Source organism: Hyaloscypha bicolor, assembly GCF_002865645.1.
Source record: "Hyaloscypha bicolor E unplaced genomic scaffold K444scaffold_10, whole genome shotgun sequence".
Taxonomy (NCBI): Eukaryota; Fungi; Ascomycota; class Leotiomycetes; order Helotiales; family Hyaloscyphaceae; genus Hyaloscypha; species Hyaloscypha bicolor.
Window position 1 is genome coordinate 2,846,028 of NW_020194512.1, and position 21,359 is coordinate 2,867,386.

A 21,359-nucleotide genomic window follows, 5' to 3' on the forward strand; every position below is an offset into this window, starting at 1 on the left:
ATTAAGAAGAAATAACCTGTTTTTCAAGCTTTAGTATCTCTTTCTTTTCTGTTATTATTTCGTATTAGAGAGATTTAAGGTATTTATTTCTTCTTTCTTCTATTATATTCTAGCTAACCCTTTATTCTAATCTGAGAATCTTTCCCTAGTATCTTTTTATTCTATATAACTAAAAGATTATATCTAAATTACTTGCCCTAATTTCGTATACTATTTAAAAGCTCTTTAAAGCTATTATATATATATTCGGGAAGAAGTAGGTTTTCTTATATATTATTAATTATAGCTTGAAAGGATTTAATAGAACCGGAAATAAGATTAAAATCTGCTATATATATAAGAGATAGTATAGTAATAAGGAGTTCTCTTACTATAGGTTTGAGAATTTCGGATTTTTCTAGAGTACCCTTAATAATCTTATTTAAAGTAACTTTCTATTCTTTTATATCTTAAGGATAATAGTTATTAAGAATATATAGTATTTGAGGAGTGCCCTGGAGAATAGTTAAATTAGCTAGAGGTATAGTAGGTAAGTATATAAAACCTGAATTCAAAATATAGGAGGCAAATATACTATAATTTCAAAATATAGGAAATAAATATACTATATTTTCAAAATATAATAGATAAAAGTATTATATTTTCAATAAAATAAAATAAAATTCAGGGAATAAATATACTATATCTTTGGTATAGAGTAAATTATATAGAATAATACTTGGCTATTGCATTCGAGGCTTTTATAGAAGAATCGAGATGTAACGTTAATTAGGTTTAAAGGTTTAGCAAAATTGTTTTATTGCGAATATTTAATTTATGCGATTCTAAGGCTAAATCGGCTCCTTAGTAATAGACTCGGGGAATGCCGAGCGCTAAGCCAAAAAAAGATTCTGCCATCGATACCCCAAATCGACACCGTGGGGGGGGGGTCGTTTTAGTCTTTCCCCTTTTGTTGTACGGGTTTTGGGATCTTCCTGTCAGCGCAAGCGAAAAACGTGTTAACCTTGCAAGTGACAAGCTTCAAACCGGATTGTTGGCCCAGCTCTCTGCTAGAGTCCGAGACCCCTCGAATTCCTCCACTTGTCTCCGTGCCTAGTTCCAAGGCCATGTCAGACCGATGTATCCACGTGGTGTTATCTTTGTTCCTGGAAAGTAGGCGCTCAGGGCTTCCCCGCATCCAAATCACGGAGTCCAGCCCGGAGCAAGATCTCAATTTCGGCACTTTGCCCTCAACCGCACGATCAAGTTCCCCACAGAGTACACTTTTTTTTTGAATTTCTGCAAGGTTGGCAATCACATGAAATTCCGAGACTTCGGTCGAATAAAAGCTCCCTGGGAGTCCGTGTCCTGAATCTGGATTATAACCTCAAAATGAGAGATGTGCTCCGTCCTTGCAGCGGCTCGTCCCACCAAAAAGTGTCGGCTTGGACGAAACTTTGAGGACTTCGGAATTGAAGCTGCTTGCAGTTTGTCCCAGCAAGATCTGGGGAGTGACCCGAGATGCGGAGAACATCAGATGATGCATGGTACAGAGGCATGGAGCCCCGCCGTTCATGCCTCGTTTCCCCAGAGTACGCGTCCAAGAGTAATCTTGCCTTGTGCCTGTCCGAGATGGAGACCACAATACAATACCTTGATGTGGAAAAGTATATAACCTCCTTCCTTTCCCATTCCTTAGACCCTCCCCTCCGCATCCTCATTCCCAAGTCATCCAAACAAGAACCAACGCAAAATTCCAATTCAAACACAAACAAACAACTGTAATCATGCAATTCCCAACCATCCTCGCCCTCCTCACGGCAGCAGCCACCTCCGTCCTAGCACAGGACCTCAGCGGCCTCCCGACCTGCGCACAAACCTGCTTCACAGACAACTTTGCCAACAGCGCGTGTACAGTCACCGATATCGCGTGTCTCTGTGCTGACACCACTTTCTTCAACGATGTTGAGATTTGCGTTCTGACTGCCTGCTCTACTGATGATGCCGTTGGTATGTTTTCTCCCTTCCAAGGTTGAGATGGAGGTATAAATAGGATATGGGATGGGAGGGAAGGAAAGGAAAGGAAGAGGCTAATATAATGTGATGTAGCGACTCTTACCTGGGCAACTGCTGAGTGTGATGCTGCTGGTGTCCCGCTGAGCAAGAAGAGGAGTGTGTTTGGACGGAGACACTAGATGGAATATCTGTTGCCGTTCACGAGGCTGTCCTTCCTTGGAAGGCAAAAGTCCAAATAGGGGCGGGGGCAGGGGTGTCGGTGAAAGGGTGTTTTGTAGGGTTATAGGATGGTGTGCAAAATGCAGATAGCAATTTATCATGTACCACTGCCCATCCCAGCCCATCTGCCCATCGAGATCAATGAGAAATGCGTCCCAGCCTGAGCTGTTGAAATCGGGTCCGATGCTGATGAATTCTTCCCCAAATGTCGTCTGATGCGAAGTCGCGTGTGCTTTGGAGCTCGTGGTATGGCTGCGGATGGTGGGGTGTTTGTTCCTGCAGAAAATTGCGGAATAGATTCGATTATAGCGGAATAGTTGCCAGATTGAAGAGGGTAGTTCCCGCTGTTTGTTGTCTTGGGTTGACCGCCGTCTGTCTGTCTCTTTGGCATCATAGGCATCCCATTGGTTGAATGACCACCGGTCAGACCCTCGTTCTGCCCGACTATTCCACTCACAGATTCCACTTGCTGCAACTTCTCTTTACCATTTGTCCTCCTCAACAGACCTCTCAGGTTCTGGAGCGCTTTCTGGAAAGCCCTCAACTTTAAATGCCCATTCGAATCCCCCTCATTCCCCAGCTCATCCACCGGCTCCATCTTTGCACTCAGCTCCTCCTCCAAAACACGACAAGCCCTCAGCACATCCTTCTTCCTCTGCTCAACTTGAATCTCAGTCGGATTGAAGCACATATCCATCGCCAAAATCACCGCCGCCATGAAGAAATGAGCGAGGAATATGTACGTGAAGCTTCCGACACTCTTCTTCCCAATCACGAGATTCCGCACCTCGAGCACGATCTCGGCGGATTGGATGCACTGCATACGGAAATATGCGAATTTCGGTTGTGTGCTCCCTCGGATTAGGAAGCGTCAATGGAGACGTGCGAGGTTGGTGTGGATGGCGAAGGCGATGAGGTACCGCTGTGGCTCGAGGTAGGGTTTCTCGTTGATGGGGGCGCTATAGACGGAAGAATCCATTCGATTAGTAAGTTGGAAGAACGGTGGGAGGGATTTAAGAAGCTGCTGGTATTTTTGGTCGAGCAGGAGGATGTTGGTGTACATTTCGTTGCTGTTGTCGATTTGTGGGGAAGCGCAGAAGGTGGGAGTTAGAAGGTCGGTGACTTGGAGAGAGAGGGTGGCGACTTGGAGACGGCAGAGGAAGTAGGTGATGGGTGTAGGGGTCCTGAGCGGTTTACTGTAGGATTCTTCTGTGATATATGTGATTCCTGTGGGGATTACCTTCGTACTTTGTCTTCTACGTTGCAGAGGTGGAATGTCTCGATTTGGCTCGGGTGAAGCATATAAGTTCCTTCATGTAGGCCGCCGATATTTGATAAAAGCCTGTGGTTTTGTTAGAATACCAGAAATACGTGCTTCTCTACTGCTTATATGTATACGAACTAGTCCGAAGCAACGATGTGCTACCAAACGTCGTTTTAGTTCGATATCAACCATATCAGCGCCATTCTTCTGTCTCTCCTCACGGAAATAATGGGAATAAAGTCGATAAATCCTTCGTCCGAGCCATCTAAAGCCCAGACATGGCCAAAATACCAAAGTTTCCAGAAAATCCCTTAATTTGAGTACACAGATGAGCCAAAGTCATTATTGCAATCAATGCTTGTGTCGACGGTGGGACTAGAGGTTTGGTCAGGAGAAATACTGCTCGCTCGTGCCATGATTCTGCGAGAGTGAGAGGAGATCTACAACGTGAGGTGAAGCATTCGAGTTGAAGGTTCTTTTTTGAAACTAGCCAGAGAGTTACTTCTGGGAGTTCTAAGCCTTATATAAGGCAGATATAGTTTTTTCTCTTTTTATAATAAAGCTATTTATATATATATATATATATTTATTTAAGTATTATATTTATATTATATTTATATTATATTTATATTATATTTATATTATATTTATATTATATTTATATTATATTTATATTATATTTATATTATATATTATATTTATATTATATTTATATTATATTTATATTATATTTATATTATATTTATATTATATTTATATTATATTTATATTATATTTATATTATATATATATTATAATTTTTATTTATATTTAAAAAAAACTTATTACTTTTCTTTATAAATTATTCTAAGATTTATTTTTATATATAGTCTTTTTTTATTAAATATAAATATATTATATTTATAAGCTTATATTTATTTAATTATAAATATATAAAAACTTATAGTTTTAAAACTTTTTAATATATATATTAAATTTAGTAAATGACCAGACAGCAAACCCGCATCAGGAAACCGCGACCCCCGTTTCGGGCAAGGTATATATACGGGCCGGCCGCCGCTTTTGCGGGGTATAAGAACGTCGCATCGTCCATTGCTCGCTCCTTTCCCTCCTTCTTTCCTTTCTAATAACCCCAACGGCCCTCTACCTTCGCGACCTTTATATATATTCGGCCCTTCTGCCTAGAATCCGACCCCTTCCCACCAGGCTCCCCTAATTGGCCACGCCGCAGCTGAGGAAAGAGAAAGACCGCGCCAGCGAGCTGCGGGCCAGCTTTAACCAGAATCCGCAATTGCCCCCTATAGCTTCGATACTGCCAAGCAGCTATAATACTGATCCCCTTACAGGATGCGCCTCGCATTGGCCGAGTTACAAGCTCAGTAGCGTCCAGACCCTCTCGCAACCTGCCTCGTCATTATACCATTACCGCCCTCTACTATAGTACTATAGCCAGTAGCAGAAATGCCTCACGACAATGCGGCCTGGCTTCTGCCTAGCTATACCTCAGGTACCGCAGGTGGATAATATATTGGAAGCTTCCTGGTGAGTTTCCCCGTTGCCGCAGTATATATCGTATTTATCTTGCTTGTATAGCCCTGGGCTAATTCGAGGCGGCAGAATTATATAAGACTCTTATTTCTTAGAGAATTCGCTAATTGGACTGTACTAGCTATAGGATTAGTAGCTGAGACGCCGGATGATAGGAAGGACCTGAAATATACTAGTCTACTAGTCTGCCTGAAATCTTTAGACGGGCGGAGAGGGAAATATCCGAAATTATATACCTCTCTTATATAATAATTATTGCTCCTTCCTACTTAGCTTTTTGCGGCCTTACCGATAATCGAGAGATAATATTGAGATCGGCCGATTGTAGTATATAGCGAAATAGGGGTAATAGCTACAGATAGATATATTCCGGTATAAGAATATAGGATTAATAGTAATAGGGCCTTATAGCTATGGCAGATCTCTCTATATAAGAGGGGCTATATTAATACCGAGGCATTTATTTATAGAGAGGGCGTTAGAAGAAGGGAAGCCTAGTATAGTATAGTATAATATAGCAGGCTATAGAGTGTATTCCGGTTCTATAAAGGTAGTATAAGAAGCCTATATAAATCCTTTGATTTCCCCGTCTCTGCTATCTTTTCTGTAGTCTAGTTATATAGCTAGTAGCTAGCGGAGAACTTCTTGAATACCCGTAATTATTTCCACTTATTTAAGATAGCTACTTTTGCTATTAAATTGTATACCTATATACTAACTCCTCCGTACTTCAAGAATATAGTAACCCGCCGCAAACCTGCCCCGGAACAAGTTAGTATCCTTAATAAGCTCTAGTAGATTAGATTAAGTAGTATATTACTTAGTATACTGCGGCTAGTAGTAGTAGTAGTAGTAGTAATACTAGTAGCTAATAGTAATAGGGGCTATAAGCCCGGAATTCGAGGTATACTTCAAAATAAAGATATATTTAACTTATAGTAATATTAACTAATATATAGGAATTTGACTAGAGACTAGTATTATTTATAGCAGTAGTAATAAAGAAAATAATAATAAAATTAACGATAATAGCTGTAATCTTTCTACCGTTAAAAAACTACTGCTTACTAAGCTATAAGAGCAGGGCTTTATTATAGCTAACCCTAACCCAGGCTATAAGGAGTAAAGAGTTAAGAAGGCAGCTATAGATAAGAAGAGCGGTGCCATTAATTGCTACGGGTTAGTACTAGGTAATAACTTTAGCGGTAGCCTAGATAAATATATCTATTATCCTCTATTATAGAAATAAATAGCTAGTTTTGCTAATACGGTATAGAAGATCTAATAGTTCTATAGGGAGATAGCAAGATAGCTATTAACTTAATAACTCTGGCCCCCCCTTATAGTTCTAATAGGTGGCATAATATTAATAACTTTCTTGAGACGGCGCCGCACTTACCGCTTGTGGAATAAGGAGCTTTAATATTAAATTCCATATATACTGCCCCTTTACTTCTTTTAAGCAAGTTATTATATAATAGTATTAGTACTATAGACCTCTATCTGTACTATACTAGATCCGAGGCTATAATCTATACTTGCCCCTAAAGCCCGCCTCTATACTATATTAGAATATTACTACCAAAAAACTAGCTTACTTAAAAAGATTATTTTTATACTAGTTAAAGTATAGTAAATAAATACTAGCTAGTTGGCTTTATATATAATACTGATTCCGTTAATAAGAGGGAGAGGTAGTAGTAAAAGAAGGCCAAAGATAATAATAAGGATATATCCTTGAAAAATAAATATTCTCTAAGTCTCTAAGGCACCTCTATTGGAAAGTATAGATCTTTCTATAAAAATAGTATTATTTTGGGTATAGAAGTAATTAAATAACTATAGGCGGACTTTAATTTGCTTAATTAGAAGGCAGACTTTATAGCTCTAATATAATTAGAGATATAGCTAAGGGAATTCACCCGTAAATTATTATAAGTAATAAATAAGGCGGGATATAATAGTTATAGTAGTAATAAGCTTAATAATACCGAATCGGATAAGAATAACGGGAAACCATATCCTATAAAGCGGAAACGGCTGTTCTTATCTTAAGATAGCCTAATATATAAGAAGCCTAAGCCCTGTCTTTAGTAGAGGTCTACTTACTAATATAGACTATATTTCAAGCCTTATAGGCACTCTCCCAAGTTAGTTGCCCTGATCTCAAGTACTAAGGGTTAATTGCCTTTATTGCCTCTTTCTATACTATATACTACAAATATAGATATATTCCCTAATTACTATAATCTTGACTAATTATCCGGAGTTGCCCTACTAATATTAACTAAGGTTATATTCTATCTATACTTCCTATATTACTATTTCTTTACTATAGTAATTCGGAACGGCTATACTAAGTAAGAAGTCTCTTTTAGCTAGATTATTTGACTTATTATAAATATTAGCTATATAGAGAAGATTAATAATTTCACTATTAAGTTAATAGAGTAATATTTGTTTCTTATTACTGGCTTTAGCCGGTATATTCTATTCTGCCTCTTATCTAGTAGTATAGCTATATTAACTACTATAGAGGCAGGCCGTACTTATAAGAATATAATATATATTAGATCCAAATATATTAAAGCTATATATATCTAAACTCTTGTATTATAGAGAAGAGAGCCGCTTAGTAGTAATAATAATAGTAGTTTAAGTAATAGTAATTCTAATCTTAGTAGTAATAATAACAGGTATTCGAGTAAAGACAAGTAGGGTTTAAGTACGGGGGTAAATAACCGATAGAATTCTATAGATAAGTAGTACTTACTAGTATAGAAGAAAGAGAGCAAGTTTTAAAAGTGGATCTTCTGCAAGTTTCTAGGCAGAACTCAGCCTGTAGTATACTAGTACTTAAGTATAGTAAAGAATAGATATAGGTAGGCTTCTTTCTATAAGTAGATAGGTAGTAGTTTAATCTCTCTATACTAGTTCTGATATAGGAGAAGATATAGTTAAGGGAAGCGGGGTTTAATATAAGAAGAATAGGAAATTAGAGATATAGAAGAAATATTATAAGAGATAATAGAGAGGTTAATATTTCTGGTATTATTATATTCTATAGTTTTCTCTAGATTCTTTATACTAAAAAAATAAAACTCCCTTAGATAAAATACTATATAATTCTGATTTCTAATTTTTGCTTTACCTATATATTTATCTTCTTTTCTAAATAGCTAATTACCTTAAAAGCGTTCCTATCTTTAACTAGTATTTTAAAACTAGTATAGTTCTATAGGTCGAGCCCTTTTCTTTAGCTTTTTAAATGCTTTTCCGTTAATTCTCTAAAATAGTAAAGTATTAGGGGTAATATCTTATAAACTAATATAACTTAATTAACTATTAGCTTTATCTAGAGATATAGTATTATAACTTATTTGGTTAGATAAATAGTAACTTTCTAAACCTTATAAAAGTTTAGATTTTCCTGCCTCAGATTACTATAAGACCTTAAAATCTAGTAGTAAGTTATTAATAACTAAATAGATTCTTTTTAGGTAAGTCGGTATTTATATATTATAAATATTTTTAGTGAATTTATATACTATTTACTTTTCCTTACTATCTAGTACTATAAAGTCAAATATATAAATTATATAGTAATAGAAGGTTATCTTTTCTTTATTAAATATAGGATAATAATTATATATTCTTATTATCTAGTAATTATATAAGACTAAAAAGGCGAGAATCTCTTAATAGAGTTTCTTTTCGCACTTTATTATTCTAAATAGTTTAATAATACCTCTTACGATAAGTATTATACTATAAGTATTCTATTAATTAGTAATATTAAGGGCTATAGTACTATACTTTACTTTATATATTAGAAATAGGAAGTATATTTGCTAAGTAGCTATAAAATAAGATATAAAAGTATCTGAAATCTTACTAATAAAAGGCTTAAGCTTTTCGAGTTAATTATTCTTAAATATAGATTATCCGAACTCTATAGAATAATTAGGTTATAAGTAAGAACTATAAAAGGGTTCGGTATAATTCTAGCCTTTATTAATACTTTTATTTAAAGCCTTGAGATATATTATACTATAGATCCTTAGTATTTAGGTAGATAGATATATTAGTTAGGAAATATCTCGAATAACTATAGCTTTATTTCTCGCTTATATATTCTTATAAGTTTTATTAAATAGATTATTACGAAATAGTATATTTTAGGGAACTAATTATTCTGTTTTAAGTAAAGTTTAATAAAGTTTCTTACTTATATTTATAATATTTAAGTCGAATTTGCCTATAAAGCTACTCTTTATAGTAAGTATAGTCTTATAGCTTAGGCGCTTATAATAGATGCTTTTGGCTTCTTTTAGCTTCTTATTACTAGTTATTATAGAACTGAATATAATAGAGCCGGCTTCCGATTATTTACTATAAAGAGAAGATAATAACTTCTTTCTTATAAGTAGATAATTTAACCCTATCTCTATTATCTAGAATATCCCGTTATAGTTTTCGAAATCTTTCCTAATTTAATTATCTTTATTAAAGTATTTCTTAGGCTAGTATTTCTTTTTACTTTAATATATAATAGAATCGGTCTTATTATTATTATTACTATTTATTACTCTCTAGTTATATATATATCTAGTAGTAAGAGACGTCCGCTATTACTTTTAAAGGGGCTCGGATAGAGCGAGACTAGATAAATCTTTGGGAAAACAAAATTAACTATAAAACTTAATATAGAAATAGTTAAGTAAGTTTCTCTAAACCTCTAAAGTAATAATTCTTATAATTAAATCCCTCTATAAGATCCTCAAATACTTCTTGCATTTCGGGAACTCTAGTAAAAGTAGTATATAAGCAATTTTCTATTATTATACTAAATAAGAGATAAAAAGATAAAGAAATAAAAGTATATATAAATAGAATTAGAAATAATATAAGGCTATTATAGCAGGTTAATATTAGAGAAGAACTCGAGATAATAGTAAAGGCCTAATTAGTCTCTTATTAATTCTATAAGTAGAGATATAAGATAATAGAAATGCCCTAAATCTTATATCTTAATTTTCTCTAGTAACTTATTAGAGCTTTGGATTTTAGTATATATTTCCTATATCTATTCTATTCTATAACTATAGATATCCCGCCTTATTTTTACCCTATATTATTATAATACCTCTATAAGACAACTAATACCAAATCCTCTATCCTAAATACCCCTAATAAAATCTATTTCTCCTCTAATTTGGCCCAGGCCCCTTATTCGTTCTCTATAATAATAGAACAGAAATCCGGTAATAAGAACCTTTAGTATTATATCTGAATATAATAAGATTTATTATTTACCTGAAATCTAGCTTCCGAATTTCGTTAATATCTGTAAATACTATTTATTTAAAGATAAAATCTTTATATTTACTAAATATATAGGATTCTTAATAGAAGATTTGCTATTTCACTCGATCTATCTAATAGAATAAGAGATAGTATATATTATTAGTTAAGTAAGTCGAATATTATTCTTCCCCTATCCTACCTTTATTAATATTATAGGTTCTAGCTAGTATTTAGTTTATCTAATCTAGGAAACTCGACTACCTATATATATTAATAGAGATTATATCTTTGAAAGATAAGGTTAAGATCGGTAAGAAGCCCAACCCAAAAAGTATTATATAGTTCTAATTAAATATATTTAGATCCTACTATTTTCCCGGATAATAAAGAGTATATTTTAGCAGATTTGAATTCCTTAGGGACAATTATATTAGAAATAATAAATAAGACAAGAGAGACCCTAAAGTCTATACCGGTAGATTAGTCTACCGAGGTAGTTAATTTTATAGAAGCTATTTCTTCTATAATACCAGACAAGCTTTCGAATATAAGTATCCCTAATCTTTAATTTGGCTTATTACTAAGGCTTGCTAGTACATTTTCCTAACTCGTTCGAGAAGCGCTAAAATCTTAATACCTCTCTATATATTAGCTTATTTCCTGATTTCGAAAGATATATCTATAAATAGAAATATCGGAAGAAGGCTAGAATAATATATAATAATCTTATTCTATTTTGCCTTATAATCGTGAATTTATATACTACTAATAGCTATAAAATTAAAGCCTTTAACTAGTATATTAAGTAAGGACCTATATATTATATTATCTATCCCTATAACTCTCTAGCTAGAAGAACCCGCTCTGGAAATATAGATATACTTCTGCTAGTAGTAGCTATTAAAAAGACAGTTTGACTATATTGGATAATAAGGCAATATTAAGGTCCAAATATATCGATTCAAATTAGTAACGAAAGGTAGTTAGCTATTCCTTAATCGGGCTATATCTGATTTTATTAAGTTTAGAGGCTATAGCTATAATTACAGATTAAAAAGAATATAAATAGAGAGAACCTAAATACGGGAATATAAGCTATTGCAAGTTCGCTTAGTACTAGTAAGCTAGTAGGCTATACGGTTTCATTATATAAGATATTTTTTAATAAGGCTAATAAGGCAAAATTAAAAAGGGTCTAGTATCGGAATAGCCTATCCGAGCCTATCCAAAAAATTACTCGCTTAAATACGCCTATAATAAGAGCTTCTTATTAATAAAAGTTGCAGTTATCTCTATTAGCAGAAATAAGGAAATATAATATAAGGAAATAAGGCAGCCAAAATTAAAAGACATCTTCTCTTTACTATATATATTTAGGAAGGCATATAATATATAATTATATTTCTCTCTTATATCTAGTTCAAGCTTCTCTTTCCTCTTTCCAAATATACCTATTACCTGATTAAAATTCATTAGTTATAGATTATTCTATAGTATATAATATTATTATATTATTACCGAAAAGAAAATAATAACTATTAAGTTCAAGTTATTATTAATATAAAATTCAGTTATTATTCTCCGGACGAACTATACTACATTTTGAGTACTTCTCGCCTCTCCTAATATTCTTTTAGCTATAGCCAAATATCGAGTACTTAGTATACTTACTAGGAGATATACCGAGAGGTTTATATACTAGAAGAGCAGGAAATATTATTCTAATAAATATATTAAAAACCGGGTACTAAATATTAGTATATAATAATAATTAAATAAATATATATAGCCCCGATTAGTTAATAATGGGTTTGGAAAGAAAGTTGGGTTTTAGTTCTTTAGTAAATTTACTAATAATCTATAAAGGTAGCTAAAAATATTAAAGTAAAGATACTAAATAGTTAGCCCAGAAATTAATTAAAGAGATAACTTATAGAAACTAAGCAAGGCAATAACTAGAGATAACTCAGATATCTATTTATTTAGGCAGTAAGCTATTTTATTCTTGCAAATTTATTTAACTACTATCTTTTAGACTTCTTCTAATATAAAATTCTTTATATAATATACCCGAGCTTTTCCAGAATAAAACTAGAAGGGTACTAACTTCTATTCTAAGAATTCGTATTTCTAATACTTGATAGATAATTATATTAAGGTAATAGATTGAGATATACTTCGGGAGTATACCTCTACCCTTAATAATAGTATTAAATATAATATATTTCCAGAGATTATAAATAAATAGTATTACCTTATATATATATTTAAATTCGAGAATAATACTTAATAGGTCGCACGGATTTAAATATATAAGTCTACCAAAAGGCTAGCCAAGAAGCTATAGAGTGAAATAGATATTATAATACTAATTAGAGAATACACAAAAATTCCGGTACCTCGGATATTCAGATATAAGATTAATAGCAATAATCTAACTAGAGTTGCCTTTATATTAATAGAGTTTTTACTAGAAAATATTACTATTAATACTAATAGTAATTATAAAGCAAATTGCAGCTATATTTCTTAATAATATAGAGGAAGCTTTTATAATATAGTAGCTCAGGTTTAGGTAAATCCTTTACTTTAGCTTTATTAATATTACTTATCTAATAAGTATAGGTCCAGATAATATTAGTATATTTACTAAAGATAGGAATTATTATTAGAAGTAAGAACGGCAGCTATAATATTAGGCTATTTCTAGATATAAAAGAATTATTTGAGATAGTAATAGCCTTCTTTAATATATAGGCTGCTTATATAAAATTTCCGAAGTTAATAACAGAAATTTAAATAGATGTAAAGAATGGCCCTATAAATAAAGTACTTATATTTATAGTCGAATTTCTTCTTAAAGTTAAAGCAGTAGCTAACCGACTTTCTGTCTATAATAGTAGACTATTTCCAGTATAATACCGAGATTTCCTTTATAGTAATATTATTAATTAGAAAGAAGTATATATAGTACTTTAGAAACTAGTAGAATTCCTACTTTTCTTATTAATAGTACCTTTTCTAATAGATATATCTTGAAATTATAATAAGAATAAAAAGCTATTAGATAAAGATATAAGGCAAATATAGCAGAAGCGGAAGGAATATATAGAAAGAATAGTAAGGTTTAAGGCCGCTAAAGGAATTAATAACAAGCTATTAGTAACTTTAAATAATTAGAACTTCTAGAATCTGGTATATATAATAAGGGTTTATCTTAACCTTAGAAAATTAGGCTTTTATTATAGAGTTATAGAGCTATTTAAGATAAAAAATATATAATATAAGGCTATTAAATCTTATTTATTTATATTCTACTAAATTATAATCCAAAAAAAAATTAATCCCTCTTTAAAATATTATATATAGGCTAATATCTCCTCAGATACTTCTAAAGGCCTTGCCTTTAATCTTTCCCTCGGGCCTCCGTTAGTAGTAAAGTTAGTAATATTATTCTCAGAGATATCCCAGTAAAGTATAACTAGCTATTATACTATATAACGTTTCTAAAAGCCCTCTAACTAACTTATATACAAGTCGTTCTTGCACCTATCGGCTAACCCCTTATATAATAACTATAGAGCCGTTCTGCTTAATATAGAGGCATTACATTTCAACTACAGATATATTATTTCTCGAAGGTCGTTTATTATAGCTTATAATAGCGGTATCGGATATCTTATAGAGAATACTATTTCCCCGATATAATAACTGCCTAACCTTTATTATAGAGAGCACTATTAAATAATATCGTAATACTCTTATAATAGACTCGGGGATATATTCGCATTAATAAATAATTATCTATTTAAAGCTGGAAATCGATATCGGTGCAGAGTTAACTGAAAGCTTTACCTTCTGGTTAGTTACTTGTCTAATAAAGAATTATAGCTACAGATAGGGCATATATATATATAATCAGGTATACCGGATCCTGACCTCTCTTTGCTATACGACTCGTAATCTTGAAGGTAAGAGGAGGGAGTCAATATTTCCTGCTTCGAAACGGAGACGGCTATCGACAAATACTAAGAGTACGAGTCCGGAGAGTTTTAATATTAACGATTAGCTAATAACTGAGAATGAAGTATTAAATATTGGTACTGGCGAGGCAGCTTTCTTTACTCCCTTCCGGCTCGAAAACTTCGCAACTGGTGTAGTAGGCGTATAGTAGGTTGTGCAAGTCCTGAATACCCTTAATTTATTTGAGGGGGCTCTCAGGCGCCGATAAAAGAGGCCGAAATTGGTACGTGCGCAGAACACCAAAACACACTTTAATTAGTATCTAGTTATCTGCCCACTAGCCCTCTCACACTCCCATAACCTCTTAGTATACCAAGTATATTAATAATTAATAGTTTCCTGGTCTATTTCCTTAAAGACTTGTATAAATCGCTCCTTCGCTTGCTTTTCTATAGCTGACCGGCGCCTGTAAAAGGCTCTTTTTAATGGATTGGCTATAGTCTCGCAAATAGAGAGGTCTGGAGAGACACCAGGAAGAGTAAGAAGTGATATGCCGTACTCCTTTGCCCACTTGAGAGTCTTCTTACTCGTATATACCGAATCGGCGTCTTGATATAAGGTCAAGCCACGTATAAGGAGCTCGTCTTTAATTATAGGAAGTATATGGCCCGTATAAACTGCTGTAGTTATCTTCCCTATATCGTTATCTACCTTATACTATATATATCGCTTATAATTCAAGCCTATAATTATAAAGATATTTAAAAGCTTCAAGTGCTCCTCCTCTCTCGCCTTTGCCTTTATATCCTTTAACGTAACCTTCTTCCGGTAAACGTTGGCTGGCTTATATCGCTCTTCCCTCCCCTTTCTTCTCTTTATCTTCTTTGTAACTTACGGACCGATTCCAAAGTGGAATTCGTTATAGAACGCTACGTCTTCCCAATCTGGCGGATATAGGCGTATAGCCTTCTGTTCTGTGGACCAATCTCTTCTCTTTATAGCTTGTAGCTCCGTTAACTCCTTCTCTTCCTCGCAAACCGCATTAATTATATTCTCGTTTTAAAGGCAGGCTTTTTGAATGGGCTTGGAGTTAATCGTACGGAGGCCTGAGGGCTTGAAGTGGAGTGTGTGTGGTAGCTCTATACTAGCGTCTTCTGCAATATTAAGCTAAGGCTTTCCTTTATTATCTAGTGAGATGCTATCGTCGTTAAGATAGGAGGCAATTGCGGCTGTATCGGACCGGGTAAGTCCTTTCTTTTTCCTATATAGATCTGGCCCTGAATTAGGCTAATTATAAAGGGTTCTAGCTTGCCTAGAGGCTAAGATCCGTATCTGAATGCGCGGTGCAATACCAGTAACCTTAAGAATTATTTCTTGAGAGATTGTAATCCCTAGCTTTTATATAAAGGTCTTGGCCCATAATATACTATATTATAAGGGCGTTTTTGGGTATATGTGATTTCCTGTATAGAGAAGATCTGGAGGAGGAGTAAAGTGACGTACTCGAGACTTGCGTATACTAATTAGAGGTATTGTAGTATAGTGGTAGTATAATTAAGAGGGTTGTTTATATATAAATAAAGCGAGTTTTGGTGTTCTGCATATATGCCAATTTCGGCCTCTTTTATTAGCGCCTGAGAGGGGGGTGTGTAGAGGATTTGATTTGGTATAAGATATATAAGAATTCTAAATAGTTATATTTCTGGAACTTTGCGACTAAAGCTTAGAGTATATTTCAGCCTGACGCATTCTAAATATACTGGAGCCTAAAGTGTACTAGAATATTTTCGGTTAGTATCGGATTACTAAACAAATCATTATATAGTATATCCGGAGCCCCACTACTTTGGAAAGCCTTATATATATAACTTCTCCGTATAAATGAATAACTTTACTAATCTCTCGAATTATAAGTAAGAGAGATCAGGATACTATTCAAGATTATTTCTTAAGTATTAACGATAACTCAGTTATTCTACCCGACTAGCTCCGCCTAGCTCCGCTAATAGACTTTATCCTAACTATACTAAGGGGCAGCCGTTACGCCCTCTTTTCCATTCTTTATTAGTATTCCGCTAGCAATTTATTTTATTAAATTCATTTCTCTCTTTACCGTATACCGTTTCCCTACCTTATTTCACCTATTATACCTTCCAGAAATCGGATTATATCTATAAAGCTCTCGCTATTAAGGACTAATATCTATACTAGAATAATATTACTAAAGAACTATATAAGTAAGAGTAGCTAAGGCGTTTCACCTATAGCCCGTATAGTTACTAATACCGTATAGGCCAAGAACATTCTCCCTACTTCTCTGGGTTTGCTAACTATCCGCAATTGAGAATGTATATAGCCATTTCCTCCTTATTATATTATTATATAACTTTAATATCTGCTATAATAGCTTTACTAAGCTACTTAGTAATTATATCTACAAGATATATATAGGCGCAAACCTAGTAAGTATTTAGCTTTATAGTATCTAGAAGCCCTTTATTAATATATTATATATAACTAGTAAACGTTAAAAGTTATTAAAAATGCCTAAAAAGGTTAAGGCTCCGGTTCAGGTTCCGGTTCAGGTCAGATATTTTAAACTTCCATTTTTCTTCCTTTAATATACTTATTAGCTAATATATAGATATCTATTTAGATTAGTAACAAAGCTCTTACTAGACGGGAAGAAAAGAATATCCAGATTTATACTTTTCCGCCAAATTCCCAAAAGGCAAGGAAAATAGCCTTTATAGATTATTATCTTTCTATTTATAATAAGTAAATAGGCTACTATATAATATATATAAATAATACTAACGGAACTCCCTTAACCGAATATTAGGGATATAATATATCTGCCGGATATTCTATTTATATTAGAGATAGTAGTATATATTTTATAGTACTTTAGAAGGAGATTTCAAGTTATTCCCTAAAGAATTTGGTTAGATATTCTCGGTTCTTATTATTATACCAGATAGTAAAGGAGATATCCTATCTATTATTCTTTAGGAACAAACTTGGCTAGTATTCTATCGTTTCTAATTCTTAACTTCTTTCCGATTTCTACTACTGGCTATTCTAAACAGCGGCTCTAAATAGCTCGGGTATTTTCGATATATTACTAGCTAGTATATTTATATATATATTCTTTATTTCTATTAATAGATTATTAGTAGTATCTCGTTATATATATTTAAAGCTTCTCCTTACTTCTATTTTCCTTATATAGTAATAATGAATTAGCTACTGCCGGTTTCTGTTATTTATATTACTAAGAAAATAGATATATACTTTTATAATATAGTAGCGGATATTACTATTTATTAATATTAAACATTCTATTATATCTACTATTAGTAGTTAAGTTTTACCTATAACTCCGATCTTGTATTTTATCTATTATTTAATTAGCCTTATCTGTATATATATTTTAATATTACCCTATATATAATAAAATATTTATACTTATATCTGCCTTTATAAACCGTTAATAATTATCCAGTCTTTAATTCTTTTATCTATATTTCTCCTATATCAAATTCCTGGTTAGTTAATAGTATATATTTGCCTACTAGAGACTAAGCTTCTATTTCTAATTCGATATTATTAAAATATACCTTTAAGTCATTTGCGCTTTCTTACTAACTCTTTCTCTTCCTTAGTATTAGAAGAGAAATCTTGACTTAATTATATCTCGAGGCTATAGTAACCTAGTCTATTTACTAAATATTGCCTTACTAGATAGTATAAAGCGAAACTTACCCTATAGAAATAGCTAGATACTCTCTTATCTTAGTATATTTGCTATAACCTTTCTAATCTGTTTATAGGTAATCCAATTATAAAATAACTCTTGGACCTCAATATAGTTCGGTATATTCTCTATAAGGTACTCGAATTATTTATCTAGCAGAAAGATTAATTCTGCAAAAGCTATTATACTAAATATAATCTTTAAGCAGTTGAGTTTCCGTAAGGCCGACTAGCGGATTTAATACGCCTTATTATTCTCAGATAGCTTCTTAATATTATAATTAATCCTTTAAACGGATAGTATATTTCCGTTCCGAATAGTTCATACTATTTCGTTTAGGCCCTTTTGAATTTTAGCCTATAGTAAAAGGTTTAATACTTTCGTATATAGCTCGTTAAAGATACTATTTCTAATATCTTAAAGACTACAGATAGTTTTACTAATATTATTAAGTTTCTGAAGTATCTCTTGAGATATAACTAGAATAATTAGTAATCCGAATAATACTAATTTCGTATTTCTTGATATATAATGGGTTTTTAATAATTAATAATAAGTACTAGTTTTCGAAAGTTAGTATAAGTATTAGATTTTGAAGGTTAGTAATAAATATTGGTTTTCGGAAGTTAGTAACAAATAATCTCTATTAGTACTAGCTAGCTGCACTTACTTAGCCGAAAGGTAGGGAAAGGTCAGTATCTATTAGACTTATACTTAACTAGCCTAATAGCTATTTTAAAGCGAATATAGATTTGGGGAGATTAAGAAGAATCTCGGCTCTTTAAATAATTACTAATCTAATAGCCCCGAAGTCTATTTCATCTATTTACTCCCTATTAATTAGAATATATCTTTTTCTTTCTTCCTTAAGTAGTTAACTCTGGGATTTTATATATAAGCTATAATACCTCTAGTATTTCCTTAACTTAATAATAGCTTTTAGAATTAGAGTAATATATATTAGAATTCTATTTTTAGAGAGCTATATAATTAATACCCTATTAACTCCTCTAATAATATCTATAGTTCGAATACTATTAATACTTTATATTAATATCTTATTTCCCCTATATTACTATATAGAGAATTAGCGAAACTACCTTAATTATTTAGATACTAATATATTATACTATAACTATAGGCTATAAGTATATCTAAAGGTAATCCGCCTTTTTTTATTAGAAGTCTAATATTAGTATAGACGGAATATAAAAGTATAATTCCTCCGAAGTTTTTATTATTATTATCCTTTATATTTAGTATCTAGCTTTTTAATTATCTTTCTAAATCTTTTATTTAGTATATATCTTATCTATTATATATATAAAGTAATTTATCTTCCGTCTAAATTCTATTACTATCTTATAGAATAAGATAATAGTAGGATATATTAAGAATAGTTCCTTACTAATCTAATCTATCTCGAATACTTAAGCCTTAATTTTAGACTTCTTATTTCCAGGCTTTATCTATATATCTACCGCTATCTAATAGTATTTTATTATTAACTTAAGTATTTATACTTCTTTACTTTATTTCTTTAGGTTATTTATATTCGCTTGCAAATATATTTATAAGTATTTATAGGAATTACTTAAAGCTTATTATAGTAAGAACTCTTTCTATTTATATAAAAGACCCCACTTTCTAATAATAAGTAGCTTTAACTATTTATTTTCAATATTATAAGAATATATATAATATATTTATATTATGGATATTTTCTTAGAGGTTTACTAAGAATACTTACTTCTTTCTCGTTATTACCAAATTGGCCTCTTTATTAAACTGCTCGAGAAATAATTCTTTAAATAGCAGAGATATAAATAAAAAGACTCTATATTATATACCCTGGAATAGACGCTTTCCTATATAGTATAAGGGCCGTTTGCTTATATTCCGGTATTAGTATTAAGCCAGAGATTTCAGAGCCGAGAAGAGGTCTCTATCTCCTGCTTTAGTAGATCTCTGCAAATTCTTAAGGAACTGCTCTCTAAGTATTATACCAAATATATAAAGCTTATTTAGGGCAAAACCTGTTTCTATAAGCTATATAAAGATAGTATCTGGATAAGATCTATAGTATTGAAAATAAGATATATCTCGACTATTATTTTTAATAAGAGTAGGAAAAGAGAGCTACTAAAAGATATTAAGGAATTTCTTAATTTAGTATTCCGATAATGGTATTCCGACTATAATATTTCCTACTAACGGGGCTACTTATTATACGAATCTTCTGAAACTGGAAAATCGAGTTTAAGCTTATCTATTACCGGATATTTTAGTTTGAATATCTATATTCTTAGCCTTTTTACTATTAATAAAGCTAGCCTAAAGAGCCTATTTAATAAGCTTCCAAGTAACTATATTATTCTTTTGAAAGATATTAATATTATTAGTTCAAATTAAGATACTAAAACGGAGAACTCTTACTAGATTATAACTGGCTCTCTTTCCCGAATAAGTAAATCTATTAGTAGAAAGGTATCTTTATCCTCTTTCTTAAATATTATTAATAGTATAGGATTATAAGAAGGCCGGATTATAATTATAATTACTAATTATATTATATGCCTTAATAAAGTACTTATATAACCTGGCTATATAGATAAGAAGATCGAGCTCGGGCTTACTAATAAAAATATAATAGCTAATCTCTTCTATCTTATCTTTAAGCCTATAGCAGGCGATATTGCTTCTCTAGAGAGTACTCAATCGGATATACTAGTAGGAGAAGATAGAAAGGTTCCTAAAGCTATAAGAAGTTAGTAGGAAGAGGTTAAAAGAGTTAAGCGGTTAGTAGAAGAGTTTGCTACTAAGGTACCGGAGCTGAAATTTAACCCAGCTGGAATTTTATTATTTCTTTTGAAATATAGGCAATTATTAGAGGAAGTAATTAATAATATAAAGTAACTTATCTCGAAGCCTATTAAAATAAAGTCGAAATCGCCTGTAGTATCCGAAGATATTAAACTAGAAGCTACTTTGCCTAAGATAGCTTTTAAGCCGGAGTTTAAGACAGAAGTATATATTTCTAATAAACTATAAATTAAACTCTACTAATAATTTATTTAGCTACTATTCCTCTATATTAATAATGGCTCTAATAGAGATGGTTTACTACAGTCCCCTATTATCTCTACTAGTATCCCTACCAGATAGCTCAGGCCTATTATATATTATTATATAGAGTAATAATCAGGCTATAGAGATAGCAAATGCAATAGCTATAATAAAAATAGCTTTTACTCTATTCTCTTACTTCTCTTATTCTGAAACCTTACTTGGAAACCTACTACCTAT

General features: G+C 32.1%; 3 protein-coding genes across 3 annotated transcripts; 2 read left to right on the plus strand and 1 right to left on the minus strand.

The window, feature by feature from the left end:
• Positions 1 to 1,766: 1,766 nt before the first annotated feature.
• Positions 1,767 to 2,015, plus strand: K444DRAFT_515287 (uncharacterized protein; the record flags this gene model as incomplete). Its single annotated transcript, XM_024873584.1, has 1 exon — positions 1,767 to 2,015. One exon carries the CDS (start codon positions 1,767 to 1,769, stop codon positions 2,013 to 2,015), a length of 249 nt encoding a protein of 82 aa, XP_024744363.1.
• Positions 1,944 to 3,253, minus strand: K444DRAFT_16181 (uncharacterized protein). Its single transcript, XM_024870668.1, has 2 exons — positions 2,099 to 3,253; positions 1,944 to 1,974 (listed from the first exon to the last, which is right to left on the minus strand). The coding sequence occupies exon 1, from the start codon at positions 3,035 to 3,037 to the stop codon at positions 2,312 to 2,314; it is 726 nt and encodes a 241-aa protein (XP_024744364.1). The 5' UTR covers positions 3,038 to 3,253; the 3' UTR covers positions 1,944 to 1,974; positions 2,099 to 2,311.
• A 9,427-nt stretch (positions 3,254 to 12,680) lies between these two features.
• On the plus strand, positions 12,681 to 12,866 carry K444DRAFT_515619 (uncharacterized protein; the record flags this gene model as incomplete). Its single annotated transcript, XM_024873613.1, has 1 exon — positions 12,681 to 12,866. A coding segment is annotated over one exon (186 nt), but the record flags the coding sequence as incomplete, so codon positions are not given.
• Positions 12,867 to 21,359: the final 8,493 nt, after the last annotated feature.